This window comes from Ostrinia nubilalis, chromosome 1 (assembly GCF_963855985.1).
Source record: "Ostrinia nubilalis chromosome 1, ilOstNubi1.1, whole genome shotgun sequence".
Lineage (NCBI taxonomy): Eukaryota > Metazoa > Arthropoda > Insecta > Lepidoptera > Crambidae > Ostrinia > Ostrinia nubilalis.
The window spans coordinates 17,130,375-17,150,097 of NC_087088.1; the positions used below are offsets into that span (position 1 = coordinate 17,130,375).

General features: G+C 35.5%; 1 protein-coding gene across 1 annotated transcript in view; it reads right to left on the bottom strand.

The window, feature by feature from the left end:
* Nucleotides 1-2,420: 2,420 nt before the first annotated feature.
* The window catches only part of LOC135074342 (neuronal acetylcholine receptor subunit alpha-7-like), a 142,777-nt gene continuing 125,474 nt past the window's right edge, over nucleotides 2,421-19,723 (bottom strand). Inside the window, exons 6-13 of the mRNA XM_063968602.1 lie at nucleotides 14,666-14,846; nucleotides 12,513-12,588; nucleotides 11,934-12,128; nucleotides 10,592-10,678; nucleotides 7,820-7,929; nucleotides 6,759-6,985; nucleotides 5,363-5,566; nucleotides 2,421-3,771 (exon numbers count right to left, since the gene is read on the bottom strand). Of these exons, the coding sequence (XP_063824672.1) occupies nucleotides 3,687-3,771; nucleotides 5,363-5,566; nucleotides 6,759-6,985; nucleotides 7,820-7,929; nucleotides 10,592-10,678; nucleotides 11,934-12,128; nucleotides 12,513-12,588; nucleotides 14,666-14,846 (1,165 nt within the window). The 3' untranslated portion in view covers nucleotides 2,421-3,686. The remainder of the gene's footprint in view (nucleotides 3,772-5,362; nucleotides 5,567-6,758; nucleotides 6,986-7,819; nucleotides 7,930-10,591; nucleotides 10,679-11,933; nucleotides 12,129-12,512; nucleotides 12,589-14,665; nucleotides 14,847-19,723) is intronic.

Genomic DNA, 19,723 nt, shown 5'->3' on the forward strand with positions numbered 1-19,723 from the left:
CGATTTGCATTCAGCGACCTTACGCCGGCGCCATCTTGAATTTCAATTACGCGCTAACCCCACGCCGCGTTGACTCACGAAATTATAGATATATTAGTATAGAAATATTCGACAGTGTGTATAAATGGTTCTTTGTGTAGAAAGTGAAATTCGGAAAGAGTTATTTGAAGTTGAGTCTAAGTTAAAGTGAAGAATGCTGATAGTATCAATTTCTGGAATAATTACTTTAAGTTAGTCAAATATGGTCAAGTTATTATCAAAGATAAAATGTCTTTCTTCTATAACACGTTTGAAATATGGTAGGCAATATCCATAGAATTAATAATAATAGCAAACGCAATAATTAATCAGTTATAAAGAAAATTACCCAGAGTAAATTCAGAATGGAAAGAACGCTGTTTCTTGACACAAATTTCGTCACAGCTCTCTGAAATAAAGCAAATTAAATTGAGTTAGAATACAAAATTACTGCCTGCACCTGTTTTAGACTCATTAGCATCTAAATGAGGCTCACTTTCAACTTAGACTCAGACTTCCACGTAAAAAGTTTATCAAAATTAAACCTTTAGTGTAGGAGAAGACGTATAGAAAAAATAATGAGTGATTTCATAATGCGTTGTAAAAACCTGAAGGAGGCAAACTGTTGCGACTGTGCACAAAAATGTATACACGTAGCCCAAACAAACGACTGTATACGAGTACAGTTAAATCAATGGTGATGTCAAAAACATGTAAAATACAAACCGATTATTGTCCATTAAATTAAACAGAAACACTATCAAAAACCAAATAAACGTAAACGAGCATTTAACCAAATGAAATTGCACCAAAACGAGTTGTCCGCTAAAATTAATGCTGTTTAAAGAGCAAAGTTTGACAAATTCCGCAACAGTTTGCCTCCCGGTCGTATGAACAATAAATGCACTAGCGCGAGAAGTGTAGATGCTTCAGTTCATTTGTATGTTTATAACTAACCCGGTCCCATGCAGGCATTCTGTTAACTTCCATTTAAATTGTAGATCATTCTACGCATTTTAAGTGTATATTTTAAACGAGCGCCGGGACCCCGCCGCGGCCGCTACTAACGTGTCACAACCTCTCTTTTATTTTTTTAAAACAAATAAGATTTAAAATTGGCTGATATGGCCGCCGCAGAGCCCCGACACCCCCCTCAACATTATCATTAAATTACAAGTTAACAAACACCCTAGTTCGTTTTAATTTTTTACAATAAAATTCTCAACTTTATCCATTATTTATACCCCTATATTCCAACTTATAATCAATATTTATAAACCCTATTTTTGGCACTAACAAATCTAATTAAATATAATTATTAATTAATTTTACAATTTCCATTTTCACATATCGTTACTCCAGGGTAAATATACATAAATATATGATCAAAACTTTTAATATAATAGTTAAAAGAGGATCCAATGTTAACTTATTAAACACTCTAACACAATAACGGGTATTAAAATTTTTATAGCGAACTAATAATATAATATGTTGAAGAAACATGATATCTCTTAGAGCACCATACGTACAGAATTATTACAAGGTACAATAAACGAACTTCATTTAAATATACAGTAATACAACTTAAGAATACGTGCCGTTATTAGAGAAAACATTATAAATACAAATACATGATCGGAGTCATTCAAAAAGTTCAATCCGAAATTAGATTCACATTTCACGTACAAATCATTTCGATGATGAACAAAACGTCTATTCAAAAATGTTAGAAAGAACACACCGAGACGTAATATTATTATTATTATTCTATTATTAGTGAGCTTTCTTATAATAATTCCATTATAACGTAATCTATCGGGACACGACATTGACTAATCTAGTATACGACATCTACGGTAGCGAAAGACGAACGGACATAGATTTAAGACGTGAAAAAATTGTAAATCTGATTAAATAATACGTCTATATTACAATATTCTAAGTGCTAAGGGGAATTAGAAATATACCACAAACACTTACTGTAAATTTCACAAAGCGAGGAGCCATTATATGGGATTACATTGTCATAATAACCATTCACCAAAGAGTATTCTTGTGTCTGATTAAGTAAACCTTAAGGATGTGACACCATACGAAAACAAAAATACCAGGGCACAAATATTAAAAAAAAATAAAACGTAAAAACCACTAAATAAAATTTACAGTAAGTATCGCAAAGTACTGAACATCTTTTTGAGCATTTTTGAGTAATTACTTTATTAAATGTCATTTTAAAATTCAAATAAGTATACGTTCAAGTGCCATACGCATATCTGACATAGTATCCAGCTCAAAAAATTACTTCTACCGATTGTTTCGGCGATTTTTATCACGCTTAGTCGTAAAACTTTTAGTAAATTACTTTATTTGGATTTTAAAGACACAAATGTTCTTAGCCGTAAGAATTGAGCTCAAAAAGACTTGTCCGCAGTTGTCTAGTCAAGAATTACATTAGTCTTTTTTCCGCATTTTCTAATTTATATACAAATACACATCGCGATAATTCCTGTATATACATTTATTGTAACACTATGTGATGAGTAGTGACATTTGCAAATTCATACAATGTATATGCGCGCTCTAGAATTTAGCGTAAATTAATCATGTTCAAATTATACGTTAAGTCCTATTTCGTGTGACGCTAGAGAAATGTTATTTGAATTACTCGAATACGTACAGTCGCTGGCACATCAGACATTACAACTTTGTTCCAAAATCACACCTGTTACGATTAAATAAGGTGCTACAAGGTAAGCTTGATGTGCCACCGACCTACAATGCCAACTACTTGCTCGTTATCCCAATCTACATCTGATACTTGGAGAACGACTACGTTAACCAATTTGATACATATTTTAGTCATTTAATGTAATTCGTTTAGTCATCGCGTTCTAATTAATAATTCACTTTAATCTCTGACCTTATTCTACCGTTGGTTCTTTTAATTGTTGTTTATCAATTCCAAATCTGTAGGCAATTCCTCACTTCAATTGATTTATTCCGAAACACTTTACTCCGTCGCAAACTTTAGTCATGCTATTTTTCATCTTACGTTACTAAAGTAGTAAGCTATTTGTCTTGACTCTACCAATATTTCATCCTTTATGTTATATACACGATACTTAACGCCCTAGGGTAATGTCAATGTCTGTGATCCCTCATTTTCAAGTAGAAAGGATAGTATTTGGATTATTCTATCTCAGGAGCGATTGCTCCTAGAAGTCGTATTTTAATTATGCACTAGTTAATAGAAAAGTGCTCTCCGGATCAAACACTGTCTTGAACAAAATCTTTCGTCTTGAGACCGTCACGAATCACTTCAAACCAAGCATTGTCCCACTCACGTTAAACCACTCCTTTAACACAATTATTAATAACCTCTTTAACCGTATCAATTAGAAATATAATTATATTTTTAACAAATTATACTCATCAACATTTATCTGTATAACATCCTAGTCAACATCACAATCTTTTTATAATATGTTGGACTTAACTAAGCTATTTAACGTATGTCATTTATATTTACCGTCTTTCGACTTAGTTAAAAGAGACGTGTGCGTTTCAACCGCTTTAGATATAGTTTATACATTTTATAATTACATCGGCGAAGACTAAGATTAGTTCTCTCATGGTAGGGCCTACACGAACCCTGGTACCTAATGCTACTGCACGATGATGTGCGGAGCTGACAGCAGCACCGCGACGGTCGCGATGATCGTGAAGAGAGTGAACACGAACAAGCAAAACCTGCGGGCAAAGTTGTATTTCAGGAGCGACATTGGGGCTGATGTAACAACTAAGAAACAAAGAGACAGACACACATAAGCAGCAAACAGATTAATGATGTTTATCTGTCATTTGTTTACCGTAGTACTCGTACAAGTAGGTACTGCTTAGTTTGAGCTAGGCTATGTATGTATAGTATAGTGTGATTATTTGATGAAAAGAGAATAAAACCTATTGACAATAGAATCGCAATGTAAAAATGCTCTTTAAAAGCCAACTTGCAGAAAACGAATCAATGTTGTTAATTTTAGGACAGCTAAAAAGTGTATTGTTTCAGTCTGATCGTCAACACTGTGTAGCGGAACTTAATATGATATTGAGATATTTGGTAAGGAAAATTTGCTAAAAAGTACGGATGATGATGAGGACATTAAGCGAAACACTATAGTATAAGTAGTGCAATATTTTTGCTTCTGAAATGAAATAGTTTATTCAGTACATAGGCCCTTTCCAGGGCACTTAAACACGTCCCAAATATAGCTTGCCCTACCACCACTTCGGGACACATATGGGCTGGGCTGAGAAGAAGTGGCGGAAGAAACTCAGTCACCTTTGTCAGCCTGTTTTTCATTCATTTCATTTTGTATCAACAATATTTCAACAAAATGTAGAGCCCGATGTGCTAGACTGTACTTCCAGCCACTACAAACAAATATGGCGTCAATTCCCGCAACTGTCACCGCAGCTTTTAAGTAAAGCAATTAATAATCATCAAGGCTCATTAAAGTTGGCAAGGCAGCCACATTGATTGATTGGTTTTAATGAAAAGCTGCTAATTATGAAAGATATTTCGCTTAGTGCGGTTACTTCGGCTGTTTCTTGAGAGTTTTGTATTGAAGTTTAGCTGACGTCAATTAATTATAAGTTACATTGTTTGGGTGACCAAATTGTGAAGTTTTTATTTGAAATTGTTACTAAGAAATAAGAGAATTGTTTCTAAATAAAGGCAGTAACTGAATTAGTTCTGTAGTAATGATTTAATTTATCGGATCGGTTGCTAAAAAGCAAGTCATTTAACGACATTAATTAAGACCTATGCTGATTGAACTGGTATTTAAAAAATATTTTTCTTGAAAGTAGCCAAATCACTCAAACAGAACTCCAACTATCACACCTAGCCTCAAACTCAGCACAGCTTGTAATTTCTCTAAATATCTCATACTTAAATACATGAATAAAAAATGAACATCTAACAAAAAAGACTGTGAACGTACCTATCTTATCGTGTTCGTCTCGCACTATAATTGGCATCAGTCAGGGGTTGAACACTGTAGATGGCGTTATTATAACTCATTGAAATCTCATCAGTCTACTTTTTTTGTTGCATTTAAAACATTTAATGTATTACAGCATTCCTTCGCTTGATGTGCTGTCATCCTTAAAAACCACGATAGCTAACGGTAAAGGGGTCGGAGGTCGACTCGTGATCCGGGGAACGCGGGTTCGAATCCCGCCGCCTCTTGACTATTATGGTGAGTACACCCTACACACACTAATAATCTTTAAAAAAACACCATACCTCGAAAAAACAAACAAATATTAATCCTCTTACCTATCAACAACCATCGCCGCGAACTTCCAGTCGCTGATCAGCTCGGCCTCCTCATCCGCCTTCTTCATCCTGGCCGTGATGAACTGTAGTTCCCTCAGGATGAGGTGAAGCTCGCGGTGATGGCTGCCGAGCCCTCCTCCCACATCCTCCATGGTGGAGGGCCGAACGAACGACCGCCTGAAGTCCGTCCGGAAAATTGAGCACCTGTATTGGGGATAACTATTGTACTGTATAGAAGGCACCGTCAAGGCAGCTTAGGTTAGGTTGAAAAGGTAAAAGCAGAGTAAACACAAATGAGTAAGTTACTGGACCGGACAGATCGCCAAAACTTCAGATGAACTGTTGGTACATCTAAATTAACGAACATAAAAACAATTATTTCTGTATTTTTTTTTATGCATAACAAGGCAGGTATTTGACCACAATCGCACCTGATGTCTAGTGGGATGCAGTCTAAGATGGTACAGTTACATTCAAAACTTTGGATTTACAGTTTTACCAATAAATAACAGATATCGGGCACTCAGGTAGGGTATAATGATAAAAATAATGGGGAGATAAAGCGAAATTGTAGAAGCTATTTTAAGCATAATGACTACTTGGAGAGGTTATGATTTTCAGAAAGTGATTGGACTCTGACGGGGTAAAATTTACATACATTTATTATACGCAGCTCCATGTAGAAGATATCCAATAAACGTCCGCAGAGAATTAACTATCGTGTACCAGTATCTAAATATCTGGGAATTGAAATAATAAAAACATATGCGGACACACCTCTTCTCGCTTAAATAAATGCATCCTCAAAGGACAAAAAGCAGTCGAAGATTCTTCATTATAATGTATTAATTGTCTCTTATGGGTCGTCATCTATTGTAATGTAGATAACATTGCATCGTCATTGATAACATTGCCCAAAAACAGAATGACGATACGCTACGATTCAAATCAAACTACTGAAATGAAAGTCAAATGTTAATAAAGTTCAAAGATTCTCGCAGGTAGATTTTACGAGGCCTTATTACATGTTTTCTCATCTCATCTTTTTGTACAGCACTTGTTGACGGAATGTGTCAAGAACCAAAGTGAGCGGCTGTCATGGGTGAGTCAACGAAATCTTAAAACGCTTGATGTATGAGTATTTCAAAGCATTTTAGCCAACCCTTCATTAGATGCTGCTAAACTTATATCTGCGACATGGTTTCCGTGATTCACCAGTACCAATTACTCGTTATTTTTTTATTATATTTTTAATTTTTTGGTTATTGAGATAATTTACGATCAGGTTATGATGGGACTGACATACTGTATAAAAGTTCCTAAATTAATAAATAGAAAATAAACTCATCTTTTGGACCCTACCAGTTTAAAAACGTCACAATCGAACTGAACTCACCCTGGTCCTAAATTCCCCGTCGACGCGGTGCTATTGGGCGGCGGCGGGGCGTGTCGGAAGTCGTCATCGATGTCCAACACGTTGGCCAGCAGCGACTTGGACGAGCGCTCCTTGAGCTCCAGCTCGCGCATCCGCGTGTTCATCATGATCGTCTTGCGCGTGATCTTCTTGCCTGGCCGCGACATGCGCAGGATCCACGGCAGCCATTGCAGGAACACGGATTTTATCTGGTCAACAAGAACAGCTTAGTAATATACGGATTTTAAAGCCTGGTCCGTGAGCACGTAGAATCCCGTCCAATGACCCCAAGCTGCCCATCCTTGTCGCTTGCACGTAATTATGTTGCTGTCGCGCTCGCACACTCACTGCGGGCGCGCGTCGCACAGTCGCGACAGCAATATAATTACGCGCGAGCGATAAGGATGGGTAGCTTGGGGTCATTGGACGGGATTCTACGTGCTCACGGACCAGGCTTTATATGTTTTTCATGGGACAGGAATAGCACATGGCAAACAACAAGCGGGATCACCTGATGATAAGTACTGCCGCCCACAGACACCCACAGTCCTAGGGGGAGTAGTTATGTAGTATCTGGTATACAATAGTATGAGGAAGAATAGTATGAGGTTTGGATTTTGCCAACGTTTGGAGTGTAGGCCAAATCCTTTATTTGCCTCTGGTAAATTAGTAGGTAAGGGTCATCTAACTAAAATATGATCTGACGATGATAATATGTTGGTTTTGGGTTTTTTTAGTTTAATCAAGTTCGTAAACTACATATGTAATTGACGTCCACAAAATGATTGTTTTATCATATAAGGGCTGATTTTTCAACTGAAGAATAAACTTGTTATTTTCACATATTTCCCATACCGAAAATGTCAATGTGCAAACTTATTCTTCAGTTAAAAGTTATCCGACGATTGAAAAATCAGCCCTAAATCTACACCTAAGATTATAATCAAGAAGATTTTTGTTCTTATTAAGCGGCAATGGTTTAGAGCTTTTTCTACATAAATGTAGGTAGGTACATTAAAATGCAAAAAATATTAACTACTTACCCATTGCGGCATTTCATGTATGTCTGCTGTCCTGTGGTGGTAGTTCAATACTACCACCGTCAGCACCACCGAAGAGGCCACCATGAACATGATGCAATTGAAGTACGTCCCTGTCACCCAGAACACCATGCTTTACTAACGCATTAGAAAATTTAAACATTCGAAAAAAGTATAAAGAAATCTCAAAAAGTTTTATTACGTGCATTCTTTTTTTATTTAAATATTTAATCGTTTAAAAAATCGGGAATCAAAAAGAAGTTTTAAGGAGAAAATTAAGTACAGTATTATTTTTTAATTTAAATTGATATCAAAACGAACCTTTAAGCTTTTAATTTAGAACAATTCATTGCATTGACATCGAAAGCGGTTCATGCATTTTAACAAGCATGCAGTATGAATGGTCTACTTTATTTATTTAATTTAATGATTTTGGGTGAAATTAGGAATAGGTTTAATTGTATTCATTTACTGCGCTTATTATATCATTTTACTGATTTATTTTTATTATGTTAATGCAATAAATAAATACAAATGTTATTTTATGAATGTTATTTGAAATAAAGGATCTTTCTTTCTTTAGTCAGAAAAAAGAACCTTTAAGTATTTTACCTCTCCAAGCATAAGATTCAAGTGCTCGAATCCTCTGCAAAACTGACAAAAGGCTTCGTACGAATTCCGCCGGTATTATCTATTTGTCAGTCTCGCAGCGAGTTTATTAGTAAGTTGATTACAATGACAGAAACAGACCAGACTAAGTTGCATAGACGATTTCCACTTGGAGGGTGGTCCCTCACTACCCGCATCCACTTTGTTGCTTTAATCCGCCATTAACTTTATATCCTGCTTTTAAACTACAAGCAAACCAAACCTACATATTTATAAGCTCATTTACATTTAGTTAATCAGGAGAGTTGTGCGTTAGATTGCTTTTTAGCATAACATGCCAAGTCCGACGACCGCAAACTGGATCTCTACTCGTTCAGGCCAATTATGAAAGAAAGAAGGAAATCAAAATGAGAAAAGTAAAGAATTTCTTTCAACATTATGCAATCGAAGTCAAATTATTTTAATACATTACAAGAAGACAGAGTTCTGGTTTGATTAAAAATGTACATGGTATCATTAGAAAACGTTCTCACGGTTCAGTACAACTACATCTTGAACTAACGCGAACGAAAAGTGCAATAACTCTATTTGAAGTGTCGAGAGCAAGACGCTGTAAAGCATAGACAAGTCTCCAGAGACCTAATGCGAGTCGGAAACAGGGAAGAGTAAGGATGCTATGCTCTCCTTAAAGTTTAGTTTCAAGCAAAAAATCTGCTGTCTATTTAGATCTTTGTTAAGTTGGTGTTCCAAGAATGAGCTGAGGAATATCTTTTACAAAAAATATTAACATATAATTCAAATTTTAAAATTTCAACTAAATATTCCTCTTCGCCCATTCTTTGGTGTTTTAAAAAGGATCTAATCAAGATCAAATTCATGTTTTATTTTATTGTCATTTAGGTTATTTATCAGAGATTTTGATAGCAAACGCGTGGAATTTTCTCACCTATTAGGGGGATCGCCTCTGAGGTTTTTGTGATTACGTGTCCCACCAATAGAGAGAAAACTGTTTGCGACAGAAGAATTGTAACACCTGCAAAGATCAATATAATATTCTATAAAAAACAAAACGTTCTATTTACAAAGTTACGGGTAAAACCTATAGGAATAGTATGTGTCCCATCCAGTTAGGGCTTATCTCTCAGATAAGTCTTCCTGTGTGTGCTGAGTCGGTATCGGGAGCTCAAGTGAAATCATAAACAAAACAAAACAAAGTAGTCATGCAACACTATTTAGAGAGGGTTTAATTTCTTGTGTTATCGTTGTTTTTAAGTCAATTTTAATTATATTTATCAGGGGTTTCTGCGATTTACATTTAAACCAAGGTTGACAGCACCACCCTCCAAGTATCTATGAAGTGGCTAACGGCATACACAGCGTCGATGTTTTTTCATGTAGCAACATACAAACAAAACACCCAAGTTTAACACAACATGGAATCGATTACGCGTAAATCCACACAACAGATTCAAGAATAAAGATGAACGTGAACACTGAAATTTAATTAAACACTGAGTAATCGAAAACGCAACTTACCTTCAAGCTCCAAAACATACGGAAACAATCTCGTTTAAGTTAGGTAGAGTTACATGCCATGCTACTGATATTGAAATCCAATATGAAGTTTACTCAAACAAAGGAAATAATGTAGTTGATAAAGCTGAAGCAGAGAGAATCACGAAATCGATTCCAAGATACGTTACGTAAAATAATACGAAACAAAAATACCGGCGAGAATCTACTTTCAATTTACTTTCGACTGCCAATGAAACGGGTTCACAATTCTCAAAAACAACATAAATATTATTCGAAAAAGTGAAGTATGATTCTTTCTCAATAAATATCCAGATTTGTAGAATCATACAACATTTTGATTACTGATAACAAAACTAAAGCTCGCACAGCACCGAGCAATAAGCTTACAACGATTTAACATAAAATTATTTAACGTACATTAATTTACTCCTTGTAATGTTTTAAAATAACTTTAGTTTAAAAATTGCTTTTAAAAATACAAAATTATAAATAGAGCTTAATAAAATAAACGAGAGAGATAGAGAGAGAAAAGAAACGTGAAATGAAAGATGGAGATTATGGTAGTGAAGAGTAAAGTAAAACGGGAGTAGAGGATGGAATCAAAACTTAGGATAGGTTTGGGCAGTGTACCTAACAGGGGGATTGCATCGGAGACCTGCGGCAGGGTCTCGGCTACCAGGTTGAGAAACACCGTCAGCGAGAGAAGTATAGTCACTCCTGTAATCAAAAACAATGTTAACACCCCCACAGTCTCGCCCGGAGCCCCAATCGAGCGAATCACACTCGAAGTAATAGAACACAACTCTCCAATTCCGTTTTTTCCGTTTTCACAGACCGCAATCAAAGTAATGCCTTCCTGGTCCCATAATACGATAACAATGATGATGGTGCTGAAAACGAATGGCGCTTAATGAGGTCTACACCGAAACATACTTACCGACCGGGTCGCGCTGGGGTACTAACACAAACACAAACAGTCATACCACATTCTAGAGATGATCTAATATTTACGTTAAGCGCACGTTGCTTCCGACCTCCTCTAAAAGTTTTATAGCGCCACGGGCTCGCTCAACAAGCTACGCCGGCTCTTTATTTTATAATATGAGCATGGGGCATGATACTTTGGTTACATTAAACTTCGGAACTACCGTTCATTATAAATTTAGACGCGATAAATGTTTTACAAAAACCTTTTTAACCAATTGGGACTTTATCATTCAGCAGAGGAGGTATTATTTAATTTTGTTTGGAACTTTTAAACACAGGGCCTACAATACATCCTTGGAGGACTCCTTAAGGCGAAGGAAGCATCGTGCGTGGAGTGTGCAGTCCTACAGTGCGGTACCTATGAGGGGCACAGCGTCCGATGTAGAAGGCATCTTTTCAGCCACCAGGTTCAGAAACACGGTCAACGACAACAATATCGTCACACCTGTAGACACCAGCCAATATCTGCTTAAGCTGGTATGTGATTTCAATACATACTAACTTATTGTTGAAAAATAAATCATTTTATTTAATTATCTCTTAACAAAAGAACTTGTCCTTTAGTCACATAGATGATGACAAACTACGTAATTTTGATGGACTGCAATTAGAAGCCGAAGTTTTGTTCAATACTCCCGTCCGTTTTTGTTTATTCTACTATTTCAATTCAAAATGTTCTCAATTCAGTAAAATCACATATTCAAATACCAATTTAAATCGACACCAAATTCTATTATAGGTATTTAAAACTATAAACTTTTGTGGGAACACATTCTAGTAATTGAATTTCGTCCTTTTAAGCATTTACTCGTAAGTACCTTTGCTGAAAATTATATGAAGTCATTGTCCCGTTGAGACATACATGGACTATCATTATCAGGAACAATCCATATCACATAAAGTCGCATTGCCCTATTTAATAGTTTACATCCAATACATTTTAAGTGCTTACAATTAAACTTAAAAACAATAGAATAAAACTGACCGAGTGTCAACTTCTCCCCCGAGTCGGGAGGCAGCGTGAACCCGAGGAGGGCCATAGAAGAGATCAGCACGCACGGCACGATGAGGTTGAAGAAATAGTACAGCGTCCGTCTCCTGATCATGATCGTGAACGTTACGTCCACGTACGGCTCGGGGCAGCACGCGTATGTTATCGTGTTCTTTTTGCCTGGCATTCCTGCAAAATTAACGGGATTTAGTCATCATGTAGGAAAATTTGGTCAAGTGATCTGTCTTTTGGACAAAAAGCACCCTTAGCATAATTCGGGCAAAGGCTATGGGCTAAGGATATTGACGAGTGCTATGTTTTGACGATCTAGTGAAGGTCATATAATGCACCTGGATGCAGGCAATGCATCAATCAATTCATCATCAATTTCAGGACCGGTCTTTGTGGTAATTCTTGAGAAGACCATGGTCCAGTGAACGTCCTTTTGTTTGAACTGTGAGTGAGTGGTGGATGGATTTTACATTATCTTATGAGGATCTAAAGGCTATCAATACTTTGAAAGAAATCCCACTTTATGTGGATTGAAATATAATAAAATTATGCAGATCTTACCTATTAAATACCACTCGCCGTTTGTGATAAAATCTGACAAGTCTCCGCCGGCTTCATCCTTGAGCACCAGATCCAACTGTCAGGGCAAAACACCATGAAACTTCCAAATATTGGATACATACAACTAAATACAGGGAGCAAACCATGCAAGAATCGTCTTTAGTCCATCTTCGTGCGTCAAGGATAGTAAATTACAGTAGAAGAAAATAAATAAGAAGAAGAAGGGTAGTTCATTAAATAATAAGAAGGGAAAATGTGAGAACCTGAAAGAGTGCTACGGCTAAAGGGATGCAAGTGCATGCTAAAGAAGTTTTGAAAGACACCGCCATACGGATTACAGTTACTTATACAAATACATATAAAATTTCAAAAAATCATTATAATTATGGAGATATGCAATTTAAAATATGCAAGTATATTATAAGGCTTATGTTTGCTAACTATGATTATGAATGTAGTAGGTAGATACATCACAATAGAAATCAAATGGCATTCTTAAAATCATCACACTACTTCTGTATATTTTGTGTAGAGTCAGTTAGTATCTTCATTCAAAGCCAACTAACAATATTACAAGGCATCAAGTACATTTTGAATGTGAACCAGTCTATTTTTATAGATAGAGTTCTAAAATTAGTTCTAAAGGTTATCACGAACACCTGTTTATACTCTACCAAGCGAATCTCCCCCCATTAGCAAGGAATAGAAAAACTCATGTGTAAAATAATGTACGAGTAAAACTACATTGTTCTCTTAATAAAGCTACAAACAAATCCCAGGTTTAGTAAGCACTTAGCTCAGCAAGCACTAATGCCAAAATCAAATAACGGTTAAGCAACTGAACACAATTTACTGCTCCACTTTAATCTCACAAAATGCGCCCCAAAACCAAATTGAATCTTACGAACTTTGACGGCGACAACACTTAGACTATACGTGACTAAGGCAGAAGTGGGGCAGAGATTAAGACAAAATAGGGACGCAATAAAGTGGTGGGGATGTTGCGGGATCAAGATTTATCACAACCACAACCAAGGTTTAAAACGAAATAAATTGGTTTGCTAAAAAGAAATAAAGAGCTACACTCAAACTTTTGGAAACAAATCAATAACGTGCAAATTGACATCATAGCATAAAACTCAATTCCTTTAACAGCTTTTTTACCGATTTTTATTGGGCATAATAATTTTGTCACAATCTTTGGATTGATTTTTGTGCTTTGATTGAATTGATTCAGAATTACAAATTAATAATTTATTACGTGCATCATCCGTATGGCAGTGGTAAGAGTGTATTTTTACAAATACTTAATATTCCGGTGCTTCGTGTACAGAAGACGTTTTGTTTGCTCCATGCAAAATAGTACATACAAAACTTTTGGGACTTTCATCCTGTTGGTTCCTCACATGGTTCCCTTGACGTCCCTAACGGTCCCTAACTTTCATTTTGTCAAACAGTAGCTGCTTTTACAGGTAACATCTAAAAATGGAATTTTACCTAAAAGTGCAGTGAAGCATAACCATTATTTACCATGTCTCCATTTTTTATTCGAAATAGTCCCTTAAAAAGAACCCAGAGGTGAATATCTGTGCACCTGAACGTCAGTACTGGCTAACGACCTGTCATTATTATCAGGAAGGATACCACATTTCGGCAGATAGCGCAACCTGGCAAAACTCCAAAAACAAAAGGTTTTGGTATTTTGTGGAGAACTAGGACAAACATTTGAAAGTTGTGGCCAACATTGCGGCCAAGTATAAGATGATTATGGTGCAAAATTGTTTTCTACGCGACTCCAATAAATCCAAGTAAAACACATAAAATTGATATTGACGATCCAAATTTGTATTTACTACATGTAGAAGCAGCCACTTGCCTAATTTAGACATAAAACTTGCGTAATGTGTAGAAACAAATTCATTCTTATTATTAGGGCATCGTAAATAATACATATTTGAGGAAAAAACGATAGGTACGATTTGTAATGGATATAATGAGGATTCACACAAGAGCCTCGCGTTAGAAATTGTATGACAACTAATGTGGATATCGTGAATTAGAGCAACAAAAAATAATAAGGTCATAATTATATTATGGGTATATCAAAAGCGTGAATTTGTTTACCCACGCAAAGTTTACGTCCTAGTGTATACCTGATTGCCATCGTAGGTCCAGCTACCGAACTTCATGTCACAATGCTGATCATCGAAGGGAAACCACGTGATGTCTATCTTGCATGTGCTCTTGAAAATGCCCGGGGGCACGTACAGGCAACTGCCGTTGTTTCTGACCACCACGTTGGTCTGGTATGTCCCGTCAAAACCCTCGTCAGCACTAAGAAATTCCACATTCTATCAGTTGCCATCGATAAAAAAACAAGTGAACGTCAGAATAGAACTATTTTTTAAAATTTGAAAAATAAATGAGCATCACATTCGAACTCGAAAAAAATCAAAATTGAATTAAAACTTTCGTTGCAATAGCACAAGATTACAAATTAGACCTTAAAGTTATCTTAAATGCTATTTATTAGACAACAGACTTCACAGTGGAACAAACGGTCTAGCAAATTCACAGAATTACGCAGAGCCTGTGACCCTCATCAACTGGCTACTTTATCAAACAAATGTTATATAAAAGTAGCTACGACAATAGGCTTCTAAAATTTCATTAAAAAGTTAATCTGAAAGTCGGCAACGATCGGCTTGTGTTTAATCAAAAAACTGATTCAAAAGTATTTCAAAGTAAATTGGCGATCGGTAAAGCATTGTTTCTTTTAATTTAAGAAAAAGCCAGAATAAGTGCCAGTAAACATAAAATACGTGTTCCTTTCTCATTTATAATTTAAACGGAAAAGTATTTTAATGGAAAAGCAATATTAAAAGCTTTAGAGAGTTTAAGGTGGCGTTATGATTTAATTTAATTTATTTTACAAGTTTTATGATCGTTTTATAGTGCTTCGGATTCATCTGGGACTTTTATTACTGTACAGTCGATGATTAAATTAATACGGATTTTATGGATAATTTAATCATTTACGATACAGAGGTCATCCTCTCGCTTTGGCAGACTTCATTTATCAATCAATTTGGTACTAAATTTTTGGACTTAATGAATTTTTGCAAGGAGTTTATAAAGTTTTGTAACTTCTTTTTTCAAAAACTACAACCTCCTTGATATTGTTTTTGTAAACAGTCTGACTAGCGGGACGATGCACGTGGTATATCAAATCAGCGACTAGAGTGCCATGTACTTTTATTCTGTTTTTAGCTGCGGCAGCACTGAGTAGGAGGCTCAATTTTCCACGCGAACGATTGTTACTTTTTATAAAAAAATAAAATGGTTTTGAAATATTGAAGTACCAATCGTCACATTCGGGAGATACCTCCTACTGTGCTGTCACATTTATGAAGAAAAGTTTAGTTAGATGATGATGATTTAAAAATTAATAATGAAATGAAAATGTTAGATAAATGTTTAATGATTTAAAATGTTTAATGGTTATGTTTTATTACGCCAATAGCATTATTTCAGTTTACGCGTTTAATATCAGCGGTTATAAATCAAAAGCGTAAAATAATAATGAAATGAAATGAAATCAATATATAACACATGTATTGCATGAAACCTGACCTAATTATGTTACAAACTCGTAACATATTCAGGTTTGAAATTATATTTTGATAATGTTGTTTTAGTGACATCATTGAACAGTATTTAAGTTGATAATCTGCGCAATAAAATTACTGGAACATAAAAATATAAAAACGTCGGACATAGATCTTAACGTGTCTAATCAAAAATCAAACTTAAGACAATTGGCATTAGAGAGACTCTGTTTATTTAATCTAAACTTCTAATTCCTGCACAGATTTTAAAGCTTAAGTAAAGTTTCTCAATTTCACACAATTGAAATTTTTTAAATTCCAATATTTTCTGTCCATGAAATTAAAATTTACAACATTATTACTGTATTGTTATTAATCAATACCTAGTTTGGTTTTATGAGAAACAACTGAAAAAAAACAGATAAGTTTGTACACTACTGCCCGGTTACTAACAAGTCATATCTTTGTACTCAAGTTAACTTATAAATCTTTGATGAAAAGCAACAAATAAAAAAGTAGTATGATACAACTTATCAGCAACTGGCCGTTACGTTACGTCTACGTTAATATTATTTTACATTTACTTGTAAAATACACCTTTTTATACAACAAAGAATGCTTTCAATACAAAGAACTGGAGGATCCGACTAAACATCTCTTTGAACGCCCCAAACAAAACTTTGGCGCTAGAAACTCGGCTTTTATACGCTTTATATTGTTATGTTAAAATAGCCTCAAAAACGAGAGTCATAAAGTCAATTCCGCCAGTTTTATGATACGTTTGTAATGCCATGGTAACGTCACGGTAATACTATCTATATTAATACCGTGGTAACTTTTAGCATTTAACTGCGCAAATCATCGCTAACTTTACGGAGCTGTAAAATAGTAGCAACTACACATTTGAGTTACTGCTACTTGAAGTCTTCTGTCTGCATATTAGGGCTGCGATCTTAAATTTTAGACCCGTATTATAAAAGCGACACTTGACTACAAATCTACAGTTATGAATAGATTGAGGTGATCTTGAGGTAGTTCAACATCATAAATATTATGTTACTTGAAATATTACAATATTTGAGTTGTGAGCATCTTTTCATAGTACGGGCCTTTGAGTCTCTTATATGTAATTATGTAATTAGTAAAATGTGCATCGATTGGTAGCAGTAAATACAGCTTATACAACAATCTAATCGACGCAAGTTTGTAGAAATAAATTAAGTTAGGTACCTACGTAATAAGATTAATTAAGATATTAAAAACTAAATGAGTCATTTACCAGTAAAATATTAACTTTAAAATTATAACTCAGCTAATTCAATCGATTCACACTATTTTATGGTATTTATCAATAAATTAAAATAATAATATTCTTATCACTATTATGAAATTAATATATTCTTTAATACTATACAGTATATAATATACAGTCGTCAGCCCTGTGCAGTCATAAACTGGAATACAAGAAAGTGCAGTAAACTGCAATTTGTCTGCTGCAGCCGGGACGCGAATCCGGAACTGTGCACCTAAATTACATTGTGAATACACTTTTATTGAGTCACTGGAGAAAATATTTAAAATTAAGTAATACGGTAACTGTTTGAATTCAGATGGAAGAATAGTTTAGACGTTTTGCACTCCGATAATTTCTTGTAACTAATTAAAAAAAACAATTACTACCCGTTCGCGCTAAGTTTGCCGGTCCGTGGAATGCGCGTCCCCTCCCCCAACCGCGATTAAAGGCAATTAGTTAGTGATTAAACGCAATTAATGTGTCTTATTTTACACAAATATACAATTCTTATCAATATTAATAAATAAAAAATATTTTAAATATAGCTTATTATAGTTATAGACGTTTCCCTTTGAGTCACGTCATATCGCCAGCCGCAAACTTGAAGCGAACGGATAGTAGTAATATATAGGTATTTTATCAGTAAGTTTCCGAATAAAATGCACTTGCTACTTAAACTAAGACCTCTAACTTGTTTGCACCCACTTTGCAGTGTGCCTGTTTCTTTCTGTAGATAATTATATTTATGTTGTTTCTTAATTACATTTACGTGGTTGTTATCTTGTTAAATATCTTATTAACAAATTAACAGATAAAGTTACACTGACATTGCTATCCATAGTCTAGCCACGACATAATTTAATAAACTGTTGATATATCGCCCCATATCGTATATACTACGAGGTCGCCGTTGCTACGGCATACTACGAACTTTTTGCTCGTAGCCGTCGTAGCGGCTATGTGCCATAGTATGCTACGAAAGCAAGATTATTATTTTTCTTAACTAGCCACGACATAAACGAGTAATAACTGATAACACACCGCCACATTATTGTAAACTCCGACGTCGCCGTTGCTACGGCATACTACGAACTTTTTGCTCGTAGCCGTCGTAGCGGCGATGTGCCGTAGTATGCTACGAAAACATAATTATTTCATGTTTTCGTAGCTTAGGTACTAAAGCTTTCGCTCAGCAACCGTTTTTTTCTTCGCATAAGCCATGTATTCATTAGGCAACATTTGTTGATAAACACTGTTTATAAACTGTTCATAAACAATGTTTCATAATGTTTCATCATCTCTATAAACAGTTTATAAACAGTCCATAAACATAGGTGATGAAACATTGTTTATGATACATGTTGCCGTGCTCCCCGCTATGAGTGGAGAGCAAGTGTGGACGGCCAAGTTTCAGAAACCTGTGTTTATGGTAAACTTGTTTCACACTAGTCAGTCATAAACAGTTTATCAACAAATGTTGCCTAATGAATACATGGCTTTATAAGAACTGACTCACAACCCTAGTGTAAGATATTTATGAGCCACTTAGGTTCAAAAACCGTGAAATGTATGGAACAATTTGAATATAATGCATCGTAGTAACATCATATCACATTTATGCGCTACGTGTTCAGTGCACGAAGCTCCTGAAAAGTGTGTAACCACGCTGGCTTGGCACGCGGCCAGCGATACGTGTTTCGGTAGGCCGCATTTACACCGAGGCAGGTTATGCCTCGCGAGGCATAACCTGCCTGCTAAAGTATGAAAAGTTTTTGTATTCTACATACTTATTTATTTATTTATTTTTGGGAAACATACAGTTACAATATAACTTAACTTACGTGCAGTAAGACAACACATAAACCAATTAAGTTTCCACAGCTAAATATACACATAAAGTTGGGCAAACCACTCAGAATACAGAACAAACCAGAAGGAGTGTTCGATAACATTTCTACGCGGCAACTTGTGTCCAAAATACTTCCCCTCCCGCGCCCCTCTACCCCCTTTAGTGTTACTAGCGCCGTGTGACACCCCCATTTTTGGGGTAAAATTATGTAATTTTTTAAAGAGATGTTAAACAAGTAAAAAATAAGTAAGTGAAATAAGTACACACGGCCAGTGTTAACTATCCATTTCCGTTTTTGCTCTCGCTCTTATCAAATGGTGATTCTTTGCGATAGAACGAGACGACATGACTGGCCATAGGCATAGATAGTACCTACCTACCTATGAATTTAATTTTTACTCCGAAGTAACTAAGTGTAAGATGATTATTTATTTCTATTAAATAGTGTAATATATGTACT